Here is a 15,408-nt window from a genome sequence, read left to right as displayed (position 1 = left end):
CAAGAGAGCTGAGTGGTTGCATATGCCTTTAATCCCAAGAATCAGGAGGCAGAGGCAGGCAGATCTCTACGAGTTCAAGGACAAGCTGGTATATATACAGTTCCAGGAAAGCCAGAACTAAATAATAGGGACCCTGTCTCAAAAATAAAAAGGAAGGAAGGAAGGAAGGAAGGAAGGAGAAAAAGGTAGAAACAATGGCAAATCAATGGCTAAAAGGTAATATATACATAATAAGATCATAAGACCACACTCTTTAGTCCCAGCACTTGGGCAACAAAAGCAGGATCTCTGAGTTTGCAGACAATTTGGTCTACAGAATACAGGGCTACATATAGAAAAACCAAATAAACAAGCAAAAACAAACAACTAAATATTCTATGTATATAGTGTCTAAAGGAAGAAAATTCAGAGATAAATGAAATAGAAGTTTCTAGGCTCTGAAGGTTGGGGGATAGGTGTAGTCTCCAAGCAGCACACAGCAAAAGCTGTCAAAGTGGCAACCAATCCCTCCTTCCTGCCCTAACCTAAAACCTTGCTAAGATGCCCACACCAGAGGTATCAAAGATGGCAGCTACTGTCAAAATGGTGGCATTACAACACCTCCTCAGCCTGCAGCCTTCCCTGAAGCTGTAGGGAATCACCTTTCCTGCCTCAGCCTACTGCTATCATGAGGAGCAGCCTATGTTGACACCTTCTTCTGAGCCTCAGCCTTGGTCAAACACCACTGCAGGAGCTGTCCACAGTGGCAGGACTCCATCTGCTGCCTTCCCAGCAGCTCCACAGAGATGGTGGTGCCTTAGCCAATGCCGGCTAAGGGGCATAGCCGGGAAGGACTTTCCTCCCTAACCCCTGGGCCCAATGCAAGGACAGGGGTTGTAAAAACAAGCTACCAGTCCCAGAGCAAGAAAAAAAACCACCAACCCCTAAACAAGAAAACACACCAATCCCTGAGCTCTCCAAGCTCAAGACTTGAAATCCCACCAATCTTCACTCTGGAAATCTCTGCCCTGAGAGGTTCTGTCCCCTACAAACCCTATATAAACCCCTGCTCTTTGTCCCATTCCCTGATGTCTATTCCTGGGAGCAAAGGGCAGCCAGGCCTAGATCCATCCCTCAACACCCTGGAGCCTTCAGTAAATCTCTTAAATGAGATTTTCTGCCTGGTGTGTGACTCTTTCATTGGAAGAAGCCAAGAAGAAAAGAAGCAATGAAGAGAAGACGCCAAGGAGGAGTGGGGCTGAGGCTCCTCCGCTCACTGGAGATGCCTTCCCCCGGGAGCTGCAGCACACTTCTGCTGAGGACTCTTCCTCTTTGAGCTGTGTGGTTCATCGGCTCTGGTTCCTCAGGATGACCCTGACTGGGTTCCTCTCTCCTTAGAGCCATGCAGTTTCTGGGCTCCTGAGTCCCAGGCTCTCCTACAGCCTAATGAGCAGGGAGCCTCACTCAACTCCATGGGACAACAGGAGTTTTTGAGGACGGTGACAATGGCTATATTATAACATTGTGACTATAATCAGTAACACTGGACAGAATGTTTAACAGTGTTAAAACAGGGAGTGTGACAAGGCTCAGCGGGCAACAGACTCGCTGCCAAGCTCAATGACCTGGAGCCTGCATGGAAAGAGACAACCCACTCCTGCAAGTTCTTTCTTTCTCTGTCTCTCTGTCTCTCTGTGTGTCTCTCTCCTCTCTGTCTCTCTCTCTCTCTCTCTCTCTGTGTCTCTCTCCTCTCTCTCTGTCTCTCTGTGTGTCTCTCTCCTCTCTGTCTCTTTCTCTCTGTGTGTATCTCTCTCCTCTCTCTCTCTGTCTCTCGTGTGTCTCTCTCCTCTCTGTCTCTCTCTCTGTCTCTCTGTCTCTCTCTTGATCGATCGTACACATGCCCCCCCCCCCCCCCCAACACACACACTCAAAGAAATGTCTTTAGATGTTGAAATGAAGGTCTGGGCATGCTGCTCTGTGGTAGAGCATGCACAGGGTTGTGGGTTAAAACCCTAACATGGGGGTGGTGTATAAAATGTGACCAAGTGGGACCAGGGTCTAAAATAAATGTTCACCATGAAATTCCATACACTACATGAATGGGATGAAGAAAAATCTCAATAGATACAGAAAAATGCTCTGACAAAATTCAGTTCACTTGCAATGATTTGGTAAAACAAACCAGGACTAGAGGAAACTATCTAAGAGAGCCAGGCCAACTGTGGAAAGCTAAACCAGAAATCATTCTTAGTGACTCCAAAAGCTTTCCCTTGAGATCAGGGACAGGCAGAGCCGCCCACCCACTCTTGTTGTAGACTGAACAGTTAGGCCGAAGACAGAAATGAAGTGTTTGAATTAAAGGAAGATATAAAATTATCTGTCTGTAGGCAACATGAGTTTTGTATGTAAAAGCCCTGAAGACTATTATACATATATGCTCCTACCTAGTGGAACTAATAAATCTAACCAACTTTTAACACACAAAAATCAACACACAAAAGCAACTGCCCATTTCTATATTGAACAATCTGAAAAATTAACTAAAAAAATTTCTGATTATAATTACACCAAAAAATAATAAAATACCTACAAGATAAGACTTGGATACCAGCCCGGCAGTGGTGGCACACACCTGTAATCCCAGCACTCTGGGAGGCAGAGGCAGGCAGATTTCTGAGTTCGAGGCCAGCCTGGTCTACAGGGTGAGTTCCAGGACAGCCAGGGCTATACAGAGAAACCCTGTCTTGGAACAGGGTTTCCAAAACATGCTTTTACTTCAGCTCTAGAGACCCAATGGCCTCCACAAACATACACTCTCCCACACATGTGGGAATATATGCATAGACACACACACACAGACAGACAGACAGACAGACAGACACACACACACACACAAATGAATAAAATATTTTAAAATAGGAGTTATGTAAATTTTATCTTAAAAAAAATCTAAAAAGTTATTGTACTGACGCTGAGAACAGTTTGGCAGCCTACCGTAGATAAAGTGAGAGAAAGACTGTCACCAGCACACATTCTTTAAAATTGGAAGGAACTGCATAACAATCTTTAGAAAATCACAGTCATTTCCATACAACCTGTTCACTGGATGGCCTGTTTTCACACAGCTCCTAGAGTGTCACCACAGGCAGCGTACCATGATGTGGACGGCAGAATCCTCAGAAGAGCGCGGCGGGCAGTGCATCCCTTCAGGATTGAATTCTTCCTTTCTGGAAACTACAGCAGCAACAGGCTTGGCTCTGGAGTCACAGTTTCTAACATTATTTTTGGAAGTTCTTCTTTACAGGGAAGAAAAGAAAGTACTATTACCAACACAGCAATGGCTGATGGTTTGAAGGAATACGTGAAATGTGTCTACAGTACACCTCCCTTACTCAACTGCAGCATTACAGAGACTAGGCTTGTCAATGCTGAGGGGACATTTTCTTTCTTTCTTTCTTTCTTTCTTTCTTTCTTTCTTTCTTTCTTTCTTTCTTTCTTTCTTTCTTTCTTTCTTTCTTTCTTTCTTTCTTTCTTTCTTTCTTTCTTTCTTTCTTTCTTTTTTTTTTCAAGACAGGGCTTCTCTGTGTAACCCTGGCTGTCCTGGAGCTCACTCTGTAGACCAGGCTGTCCTGGAACTCAGAAATCCGCTTGCCTCTGCCTCCTAAAGTGCTGGGATTACAGGAGTGCACCACCACCGCCCGGATCGAGGGGACATTTTCTAAATCATCTGTTTTCAAGACAATCAAGACCATAAGAAACAGGAGAGCAAGGAAGAAGGATTGTAGCAGCCAGAGGGGTAGAGGACACCACAAGAACACGACCCACAGAAACAACTGAGGGGGGCTCATGGGAGCTCATAGACACGGAAGAGACAGTCAGGGAGTCTGCATGGGCCTGTGCTAGGTCCTGTGCATAAATGGAAAGAAAGAAAGAAAGAGAGAGAGAGAGAGAGAGAGAGAGAGAGAGAGAGAGAGAGAGAGAGAGAGAGGGAGGGAGGGAGGGAGGGAGGGAGGGAGGGAGAGAGGGAGGGAGAGAGAGAGAGAGAGAAGGGAGGGAGGGAGGGAGGGAGGGAGGGAGGGAGGGAAGGAGGGAGGGACGGAGGGAGGGAGGGAAAAAGAAAAAAGAGAATTCTTCCTTTCTGGAAACTACAGCAGCAACAGGCTTGGCTCTGGAGTCACAGTTTTTAACATTATTTTTGGAAGTTCTTCTTTACAGGGAAGAAAAGAAAGTACTATTACCAACACAGCAATGGCTGATGGGGCAGGCAGGCAAGGTCAGAGCCCCAGAGGATGTTTAGGAGGCTAAAGAGACTTGAGAACTAAATGGGATACTGTATCTTAGAGTAAATCCTGGCACATTAAATGGAAACATTAACAGAAAATCTATCAAGACCAATGAAAGTGTGAGGTTAAATCGTAATGAACCAATGTTGGTTGGTTTCTCAGATTTCGGTTTTGTTTTGAAACAGGGTCTCCCTGTGTAGGTCAAGATGTCCTGGACTCCCTGTGTAGACCGGGAAGACCTGAAACTCACAGAGATCTGCCCGCCTCTGCTTCCTGACTTCTGAGATTAAAGGCATATATCACCACACCCATGACTGGCTTCTTACTTTTAAATCAATTTTTTAAATTATATTTGTTTGTTTAGTGTGTGTGTGTGTTTGTGTGTCTGTGTCTGTGTGTGTGTCTATGCGTATATTCCCACATGTGTGAGAAAGTGTGTGTTTGTGGAGGCCAGAAGAGAACATTGGGTCTCTAGAGCTAAAGTAAAAAGCATGTTTTGGATACATGGCTTGGTATGTGAATGTTGGAATCCAGAATTTGGTTTTCATAATTGATTGCATAGCAAACATTCTTAACTGCTGGGCCATCTCTGCAGGCCCATAAGCCCACATAATGTGGACAAGAGTACAAGAGCACATACAAATAGACACATGTGATCAGAAGACGACTTGTGAGAGTTGGTTCACTCCTACCACATGGGGCCCAGGAATTGACCTAGGGTTAGCAGCTTAGTGGCAAGTACCTTTACTTGCTAAGTCATCCCAACAGCCCTGGTTTCCTAATTGTGACAAGAGACCATGATAATAACCTACGATGCTAATGACAGGAGGAACCAGAAGAGGGGTACAGAGAAACTCTGTACTGTCTCCATAACTTTTCTATAAATACAAAATTCCAAAATAGAATTTCTATGAGAAAGTAGCTTGTGGGTTAAAATGGTGACCCATGCCTTTAATCCCACCACTCTGGTCTACATAGCGAGTTCCAAGGGCAGTGAGGGCCATACAGAGAAACCCTGTCTTGGAAAAAAAAAATGTACTTTTGCATAAGGATTATTCCAAACTAATAACACTTTAAAAATAGCAGGAACAGGGGACTGGAGGGATGGCTCAGCAGTTACAAGTACTTTCTGCTTTTCCAGAACTCAAGTTCAGTTCCTAGCAATTACACCAGATGGCTCATAACCACCTATTAACTCCAATGCTAAGGGATCTAATGCTCTTTTCCAGCCTCCACAGGCATTCACATATACTTAAAAAAAAAAAAAAAAGGAGGAGGAGGAGGAGGAGGAAGGAAGAAGAAAGAAAGAAGAGGAGGAGGAAGGGGGAGGAGGGGAAGGGGGAGTGGGAGGGGGAGGGGGAGGAGGGGATGGAGTAGTAGCAGTAGCTGGGCAGTGATACTGCACACTTTAGTCCCAGCATTTAGGAGGCAGAGGCAAGTGGATCTCTTGAGTTCAAGGCCAGCCAGAGCTACACTCAGAAGCCCTGTCTCAAACAATCAAACAGTAAAAATAATATAAAAGTGGAAAGCTGAGGTGGACAGAAATCTTTAGACCTTAGGAAAATAATTCTAATTTTCCTTTACCCTCTTCACAGAGCTCCTTCACACAATTCCTTTTTTTCTTAGCTGAGCATAGATGCATTAGGTTTTACAACTTTGGAGTCTCTGAATTATAAAACTGTATTCTACTTATAAAACATAAAGCTTTTATTAAATACATTTTATTCCTTTCCTATGCAAGTTAAATTCTGAGGCGCAGGCCAAAAAACACCCAGAGGGTAGAATTTTGTCTCCTAGCATACTCTAATCATGCAGTTTTATTTTTTGTAAAAAAAAAAAAAAAAAAAAAAAAAAAACCTTACCAAAAATGTTTGCATATGAAAATTTAGGAAGCACTAAATTTGGCCCTATCTGCTTAGCCCAGCTTTCTGAAAGGAAGTGTCTTACGCCTTAGTGGCCTCCAAGAACAAGGAGATGTGGTGTTTTATGTAGGGCTGCCTCAGGACGCTCCGCACAGAGGGTCTCTCCTCAGGCCTTCTGCTCAACATTGTTCTTATCAACTCTGCCAGCTCTGCGCTGTAAACTTTTGGCATTGGTGGCAACTGCAAAGAGTAACAATACTGTAATTATGATTAATGACATTATAAGACAAAGTAAAAACTGGCAGAGATTTCCCTATATTTAAAAATCATCATAATATTTAAAGTTATAACACTAATTTAAAGTCATATATCTAGAAAGTAGAGAGTAGCCACCACAAGTAATGTTCTGATTATACTTCAGATATACACACAACTTCCTCTCTTTTTTTCAATGTTATTTATTATTAGCAAGTGAGCATGTATGCATGTGTGAGCATGTGTGAGCATGTGTGAGCATGTGAGAGCATATGAGCATGTGTGCATGTGTGAGCAGGTGAGCATGGGTGAGCACGTGAGCATGTGTGAGCATGTGTGAGCATGTGTGAGCATGTGTGAGCATGCTCACATTCAAGCCAGAGAACAACTTTTGGAAGTCAGTTCTCTCCTCCAACCATGGGTTCTAAGATCAAACTCAGGTTGTCAGGTTTGTGCTACCAACATCTTAACCCATTGAGCCATCTTGTTGGCCCAAGAGCACAAATAAGATTTATTTACCAGAATATGCAGTTTGGTAATCAGCAGCTAGAAATAGAGTGTCCATCTATACAGGACTGAGGGATAAGTTGTGCTGCATTAATACTAAGCAGCTGCTTAAAAGGAAAACACAAGTACTGACAATTAAATCGAAAGAGTAAGCTGGCCAGGCAGTGGTGGTGCATGCCTGTAATCCCAGCACTTGGGAGGCAGAGGCAGGCGAATTTCTGAGTTCGAGGCCAGCCTGGTCTACAGAGAGAGTTCCAGGACAGCCAGGGCTACACAGAGAAACCCTGTCTTGAAAAAACAAAAACAAAAACAAAAAAAACATACACAAAAAAAGTGTAAGCTGGGTAGCTCTGTGTACAGTGAGTCTCCTTTTTCTCTTTTAAAAGTACTTGCGGGCTGGTGAGATGGCTCAGCGGTTAAGAACACTGACTGCTTTCCCGAAGGTCCTGAGTTCAAATCCCAGCAACCACATGGTGGCTCACAACCATCCGTAATGAGATCTGACCCCTCTTCTGGTGTGTCTGAAGATAGCTACAGTGTACTTACATATAATAAATAAATAAGTCTTTAAAAAAAAAAAAGTACTTGCATATACTTTATTCATAATGGCCAGAAACTAGAAACCACCCAGATGTCTCTCAACCGAAGAACAGATAAAGAAAATGTGGTATAACTCGGAATGGAATACTACACAGCCATTAAAAATAAGAACTTAATGAAATTTGCAGGCAACTAGATCAAACTAGAAAATATCACCCTGAGTGAGGTAACCCAGACCCAGAAAGACAAACATAGTATGTACTCACTTAGGGAGGGCCCAAGAGGATGCTTGAATCTCACTCTGAAGGAGAAATAAAATAGGGATAGGAAGTGGAAGGAGGGAGGGAGGGAACAGGGTGGTAGAGGGAGTAGGGAGGAGAATGAGGGTGGAGATCAGGTCTGCGGAGAGCAGATGTTGGGGACATCACTGGGACAATAGATATTTACAAAGCTCTAGTATATAAACCTTGTTCAATTAGTTCTAAATTTTTTTTTTACCTTTCCTTCAATAATCCGATAAACTAAAGAATTCATGTCTTTTGCATTAAAAGCGTGCTTCAGGGTGGCCATTTCATACACACAGCATCCCAAAGCCCAAACATCCGACTATAAAAGAAAAACAGTGAATGGTTATGCTGAATATCTTATTTACATTTTCCCTTTCAAAACAAGTCAGACATCTTCTTCCAAGTGACTCACAGAGAAATCTGGTTTTACTCATGGGCTCCGGACCTTTGGTATTCCCCAGAGACAAGGCAAGCCCGCACACAGCTGTGCAGCCTACCTTATAGTTGTAGGGCTTGTTGGAGAACAGCTCAGGACTCATGTAATAGGGCGTGCCAATGAGGGTGCTCGCCATGTCACCGTGATTCTCTAAGACTCGGGCAATCCCTAGGTCACCCACTTTGATGATATTTGTTCTTGTCAAGAAGACATTCTGAGTTTTCAGATCTCGATGAAGGATGTGTTTCTCATGTAAATACTGAGAAGAGAGAGTTTTTTCATTATATATAAGTATACTGATTTACTTATTTCTAGTTTTTATATATCATCAGTAATGACATGAGTTAAAGAGCCTTAGTTATCTGCCAACCAAAGCACTATTACCTATAAGTTCTAAATAAAGAACTAGTTTACAAAGTGAGAAAAGTAGTTCCAGGGCCTAGAGAAATGGCTCAGTCGGCAAGTGCTTGTCACACAAGCATGAGGACGAGCTTAGCTCTCCAGCACGCTGCGAAAGGCCAGGCATGCTGGTCCTCCTTGGCACTAGGGAGGGGACAACTGGAGGGTCCCAGGGGCTCGATGTCAAGTATGTAAGTTTATGTTCAGTAAGAGACTGGAAAACTAAGGTGTAGAGTAACAGAGGAAGACATCCAACACCTTTACCTCTGCCTTCCACACATATACACACATATGTACATATGCATCTGCATACATACATGAACATGTATGCACACATAGAAAATTAAGTTCTACATATTAGTTGGCTTGGTACCTTCTAAAATTATTTCCTGGTGCCTTGAATATTGTTTCATTTTTTAACAATGTCTGGAGCTAGTTAAAATATATGCTTATAAGCCAGGCATGGTGGCTTAGGCCTATTAAGGCCTACTAACAGGAGGACTGTTGTGAGGCTGAGATTTTCATGAGCTACATAGTGAGTTCCAGGCCAATATAGGCTAAAGTGAGTCCTTGTCTACAAGTTTAAAAACAAACCCAAACCAAACCAACCAACCAAAAAAACCTTGCAAATTCACACTGAAGGTGAAACAACATATCTAAAATTAGATGTCCACTCCTCTCTGACCTGTGAAATTCTAGACATTTTAAAATATAACAGCATCACTTTTACCTAAAGAGAACATGTGAGAATTTAAACAAGGTCCATTGATTCTGGCCAAACAAGCGCAGTCCCTGAGTTATACTTCAGAAGCATCTCTCCTGGGGGAGGTGTACACCAACACACTGATCTGTTCTTCATCTTCATGCAGGACAGCCTGAGCCTCACGGTATCAGAATATTAACTAGTCAAGACATCTTTCAACATGACACAGATGACCAACTGATAAGAATATCATCTTCCCTTGTTCTTTGTCAATTTAAGGCTCTTTCCTTTTTTTAAAGATTCATTTATTTATTAGCTGTCTTCAGACACACCAGACACATCAGACACATCAGATCTAATTACAGATGGTTATGAGCCACCATGTGGTTGCTGGGATTTGAACTCAGAACCTCTGGAAAAGGAGTCAGTGTTCTTAACTGCTCCAACCCAATTTAAGGTTCTTAAAACTGACTTTGCTACAAAATACTAAATGCACAGAGTTGGTATGATTGGTAGTTAATATGAACTTCATGTCTACTTTAACACAGGCATCACTCTGATACCCAGCAACATCCCAATGCTACAAGAGGAATCCCCACAGCTTCTAAGAGGATTTTCAAAAGAACGCTTTCCCCACCATGTAAGCATGTGGAAAGATATCTTCCTAAAATATGCAGATACCATCCTGGGACTAAGCCATTCCAACCTCAAAACAAGGCTACTTTTACATCAAAGCATACTGGGTACAGACCAAGGCCTGGTGCCTCTCAGCAAGACCACAAAGAGTTACCTTCATCAGGCCCTGATTTTAGGGCATCCTGACACTACTATAGAAAATGCCACTCTTTAAGAGCAGGCTCAGGGGCCAGGGAAGTGGCTCTGTCAGTAAAGTGCTTGCTGCGGAAGCATGAGGCCTTGAATCTGGATCCCCAGTGCCCACGTTAGATAGAAAGGGCTATGTGTGACAGAGTGCACAAAACCCCAACAGAGGGAGGCAGAGGACAAAAAAAACTGCAGACTCCAGTCTTCCTTGCACATAAACCAGTCCCAGGAAGAGGCAACTGGTACCATAAACTTAGTGAGAAATGAGAGCATCTGGCTAAGCCTCCTGATACGAGCCCCACACAGGCGTCCCACCTGATGAGTCCTAAACAATCAGGGCACCCTGAGACAGAAACACCGATGGCTGCCTGTGGGGAAACACCTTTCAGAAAACCAGCCCTAAAAACATTACTATGAAGACAGTCTCTCTTCACTCTTGCCTGCTATGGCTCTACCTCAGTATATTTAGTAAATTCCACTTCTAACTTTCTCTGTATTGGTGAAATCCTTCACAGCCTATGGGCCACCAGCCTACTACTGGGTCATGCCCGGCCCAGGGAGTACACCCGCTGTCCTCCTGCCACACAGGACCCCGCAGCAGGCGATGAGTGTGACAGTACCTGCAAGGCCATGGCAATCTGGACGAACCACTCCACCACCTGACTCTCGGGCAGAAGCTGCCCCTTTTGCTCCTTGAGCTTCCGGTACAGGTCGCCTCCTTCGCAAAAGCCCATGACGATGTAGAGTAAACCGTCTCCTCCCTCCCACGACTCTTTGTAGGTGACAATGTTGGGGTGCTTCAACTGGGACAGGAGCTGGGCCTCCTGCTCAGCAGCCCGACGCTCTCGGCTGGAGGCATTTCGGAGGTTCAGCTTTTTGATGACATACTACCAAAGAAAATGCATACTTTTACACAGTGTAAGAAAACAGAGTCTCTAGGTTCAGAAGCAGCATTCTCATGAATGCCCAGTCCTCAGAAACCAACCTTCTGGAGTCTATCAGATAACCTATTGACTTGTTTTCAAAAAAGCATTAAATTACCAGTATAATAATACATCAAGGAGGAGGCAACGGGATGATCAAAAAGCATGAAACTGAGCCAGGCGGTGGTGGCGCACTCCTGTAATCCCAGCACTCTGGGAGGCAGAGGCAGGCAGATTTCTGAGTTCAAGGCCAGCCTGGTCTACAGAGTGAGTTCCAGTACAGCCAGAGCTACACAGAGAAACCCTGTCTCAAAAAAAAAACAAAACAAAAACAAAAACAAACAAAACCAACCAACCAAACAAACAAACAAAAAGCATGAAACTGGCTGACTGCTGGTGGTGTGTGTGTCTGTAATCCCAGCACCTGGGAGGCAGAGCCAGATGGATCTCTGAGTCTGAGGCCAGCCTGGTTTACAGAGTGAGTTCCAGGACAGCTAGGACTACACAGAGAAACCCTGCCTCAAAAAAATCAAATCAAATCAAAACAGCATAAAATGGGAAAGTATTTCCCATTGACAATTCCGCTTTTGTTCAGGGCTGGCATTAAGGCAGGGCCTTGCGCATACTGGATAAGTACTCTACTACTTACATCAGTCAAACTTGAGCCCATTCCAGGTCCAGATGGAGCAATCCACCCTTCCCTTTGCATTTTACTACTTCTTTGACTCTGCAAACCAACCACTTTGAAGGTTAAGGCAGAAGGGTTACTTACAACCAGAATTTTGAAACCCAACATAGTCATACATAGTCATACGCTAGTCATACGCTATCTCAAAAAAAAATTACTAATGACTAAAAAGTGAACCTAACATAATATCAGACCAATGAAAATGAGAGAAACATAACCTCTAAATTCTCCCTATAAATTGGCATTAAGATAAAGCTTAAGTGTGTATCTGTGAACTGAATAGATGTATGAGACACATTAGATACTCATGACCCAATCAAGTTAAAGCATTATTGGTCCTCCGCATAGGATACCATTCCCATTAAGAATAAAATCCTTTACAATCTAATATACTGCTCTCAGCATCTCAAAGATCGTGTACTCACTCCTTTAATAAATACATATATAAATGTTTCCTGAGGTGCAAACTACTGCTCAAAATGAAGGATTATGGTTATAGCTAAACTCTCTCTTTTAGTACAAATGTCCCATAGTTCCCCGGGGTGGCTACTCAATTAACCTATGTGACAGAGACTCTAGCATATGACACAAGGAAGAACAGGAACATGGCTCCCATACTTGAGGGGTGAGGGCTCTCTCAGCTCATTGTTGCCACTGGCTTGGTAGAACTAAGAGACACCGCTTATCAGTTTCATAACTGTGCCTGCTTGTGCAAAACATTCTATGGCCACCCTGAGGGCAAAGCGGACTGAAGAACTGGCCCATTAGCCTTTGGGTGATAGCATAAAGTACTTTACTCAAAGCAGTATCATAAGATTTGAGTTCAAGACAGATCACTGCAGCAGACGAGAGAGCTTAGAGAAAAGAAAGCAGGCAATGGGCACTAGTTGGGAAGGAGTGGGCATTTAGCTTGAAAAACTGGTGGCCTCTATTGGGGTGGTACCAACAGAGCTAGAGATGCCAGCCTGACCTAGTGACAGGAATATAAGCAGCGTTGGGGACATTAAAGATAATTGTTACAAGTCCAGCTTAGGAAACTGCATAGCTGGTCAAGCTACTCACTGAAATAGGGCCCATGAGAGAGCGCTGGAGAGAAGATGGTGAGCCAGAGTTTTTAAACAGAGCAAGCTGCACATGAGACAGAGCTTGTCAGGTGGCACTGAATTAGGCTTTGGGAACACATGGCCCCTGTTCTCGAGAAATTTTCAGGTGACAGGAGGTTTGCAGATAAAGTACACTAATTAATACCAAAGAGTAGACAAAGTTTGGAGCTCCTATTATAGGGGAAGTTGGGAGGCTGACCTCGTATCTAAGAAGAGTCCCTATCCATCACTCCGGGCCTAGTACACTTGATGACGCCCCTCGACGTACCCCTTCCCTCATCGCCCCTGGCCAGGTCCCAAGTCCCCGACCTGCTTGCCGTCCCGCCGATGCTTCACGAGCGTCACCTCCCCGTAACTACCCCTGCCCACGACCCGCATGTAGCAGTATGCGGCCTGGGGCATGTTCTCGAAGGAGGCCTAGAGTCGGGAAACTGCGGTAGCGGCGCGTAATGAAGCGGGAGGCCCCGCTCATGCCGGACTGGAGGTGAAGTCCTCCATAAACGCGGCCCACCGCCGGCAGGAGCTTCGAGGCCCGGCCCACCCGGACGCCGCTACCATAGCGATACTGGCGTAGTAGTCCTGCGCATGCTCAGAGTTGGAAGGCGCGCCATAGAGTCGACCTAGCGGTGGCCAGAGCGACTCCTCGTGCTTGGGGCGGGGGGGGGGGGGGGGGATGACCTACCATCGAGCGATCACTGAAGCAGCCAGAGCGGTTCTGCAGCCCCGGAAGACCAGCCATAGAGCTTCGCTCCTGGGAGGCCAGAGCGACTCCCGAGCCGCGCTTCCTGCGCTTTAGTTCTGCATTTGTTCAATGAATCCTTTCTGGTATTAAGCGTGTTCCGGGCATGGTTCATACGTTACACAAATATTAACCGGCTGTGTGCTTGGCTCACATTCAGTTGAAAGAGTAGCCAACTCTAGATTTTACCAATAATGCTGCTCTAGTTGGTTTGTCTCATGTCAGGATTCGGCCAACCTTTTTGATGCTTTGCAAAGTACAGTGAAGGAGTCAGTACACTTCATCCCTAAAAGTTTCAGCCCGCTTTATTGAGTCTTGCAAAGATCTCTCACAGAATGATTGAAAAACCACCATCCTGAAATACTTGACGGAACTTCATACTGCTTCCACCGAGCATCAAGGCACCCTTTTAAGGCCTATCTGTGAAAGCACAAGGCTGCGAAAAGAGTTACTGGCCTTGCCTGAAGAATTTAACAGGCGTACAATTACTGATTATCTCTCTGTCCCATTGATCTATATATCAACATATATATATATATGCATGTGTCTTCTACAAGCCAGAAATGTTTTTTCTCCAAGACAGAAAGCCCTTCCTTTGAAACATAATCATCAAAAAAATGTTGGCATGTTTCCCATTTTGTGTGGGACAATATAATCCCATCTTCTATAACCCCATCTGCTATAACTAGCAAATATAGCCAGTATAATTGCTTTTAAAATGACCAACAGTTATTATTTATTATTGTTATTATCATGTTACTGTTGTTGTTGAAATAAGTTCTATCTCTACAGCTCATCTTGTAATCCTGTTCTGTGTATTAAGTTTACAGTCATGTAATAGTATCATGTTCTCAAACCTTTGTAATTTTTCATTTTTCTAAGGAGCCCCATTGCTCACTTCTATTTTCTCTTCATCATTTGTTTGTTTGTGTGTGTGTGTGTGTGTGTGTGTGTCTTAGAAGAGGTCTTTCTTTGTCACCATGTAGCCCAGAGTTTTAGAGATCGGCCTGGCTCTGCCTTCTGAGTGGAATTATAGTTGTGTGCCACCATGCCCAGCTCTCATTCCCATTTTCAAAGGCCCAGTTACCTCTGCACAGTTGACTGAAGCTCAGCTTTCTCTCCTGCTGTCAATAGTTACTAAACAACAGTCGGCACCCTCTGCTCTAGCAAATGTTTGCTTTTGTTTATCTTTACCAATGTCACTAACTAGAATTCAATATTTATTTATGGTTCCCTTTGTTTGATTTTCTTATGGAGAGGAAGTTGGCATTCCAAAGAAAGGTGCCAGTCTTAAATGTGTAACTAACTAGAGCATTTTGGCAGACACAATCAATCAAATGTATTAAGATATTGATCAAGGGATATGGAAAAATTAGAACCCCATGTCCCTATGTATTGTGCTTATAAAAAGATAAAGAGAGGCATCACTTTCCCCTGAGGGACCAGCCATATGTTGGTATAGTGTAGAACAGAGTTTATTCAGGGCATGGGGAAGGGAGTTGAAAGGGTAGTAGAGAAAGAGAAAGGCAGAGGGGGAGGAAGGAGGAGGAGGGGGGAGGAGGAGGAGACGAAGGAGAAGAAGGAGAAGGAGGAGGAGGAGAAGGAGGAGGAGGAAGAAGAAGAAGAAGAAGAAGAAGAAGAAGAAGAAGAAGAAGAAGAAGAAGAAGAAGAAGAAGAAGAAGAAAAGTGAGGCTGGCCATGAGCACGTGGAGGGGGAATGGGGAGAGCGGGGTAAGGAGTGAGAGGACAGAGTGGGAGCAGGAAAGCAAGAGCAAGAGAGAGCAGAGGGGGGAGCAGCCTCTTTTGTAGTGAGTCACATGTACCTGGCTCAGTTATGCCAGGTAACTGTGGGGCGTAGCTTAGACAAAATGCTAACACTAAG

The 15,408-nt window shown here is 44.2% G+C and overlaps 1 protein-coding gene across 8 annotated transcripts in view; it reads right to left on the bottom strand.

The window, feature by feature from the left end:
- The window catches only part of Nek4 (NIMA related kinase 4), a 63,379-nt gene extending 50,014 nt beyond the window's left edge, over positions 1-13,365 (bottom strand). For 6 of the 8 annotated variants that reach the window (XM_052189999.1, XM_052190002.1, XM_052190003.1 and 3 more), the window contains exons 1-6: positions 13,097-13,365; positions 10,694-10,960; positions 8,211-8,408; positions 7,925-8,032; positions 6,210-6,364; positions 3,134-3,275 (exon numbers count right to left, since the gene is read on the bottom strand). In XM_052189999.1, coding sequence (XP_052045959.1) covers positions 3,134-3,275; positions 6,210-6,364; positions 7,925-8,032; positions 8,211-8,408; positions 10,694-10,960; positions 13,097-13,189 — 963 coding nt within the window. In that variant the 5' untranslated portion in view covers positions 13,190-13,365. Of the gene's footprint in view, positions 1-3,133; positions 3,276-6,209; positions 6,365-7,924; positions 8,033-8,210; positions 8,409-10,693; positions 10,961-13,055 lie in introns of all 8 variants that reach the window. The other 2 variants (XM_052189998.1, XM_052190001.1) reach the window with 2 other exon arrangements.
- Positions 13,366-15,408: the final 2,043 nt, after the last annotated feature.

Source organism: Apodemus sylvaticus, chromosome 8 (assembly GCF_947179515.1).
Source record: "Apodemus sylvaticus chromosome 8, mApoSyl1.1, whole genome shotgun sequence".
Lineage (NCBI taxonomy): Eukaryota > Metazoa > Chordata > Mammalia > Rodentia > Muridae > Apodemus > Apodemus sylvaticus.
This window is presented reverse-complemented; position numbering and strand designations above follow the sequence as displayed.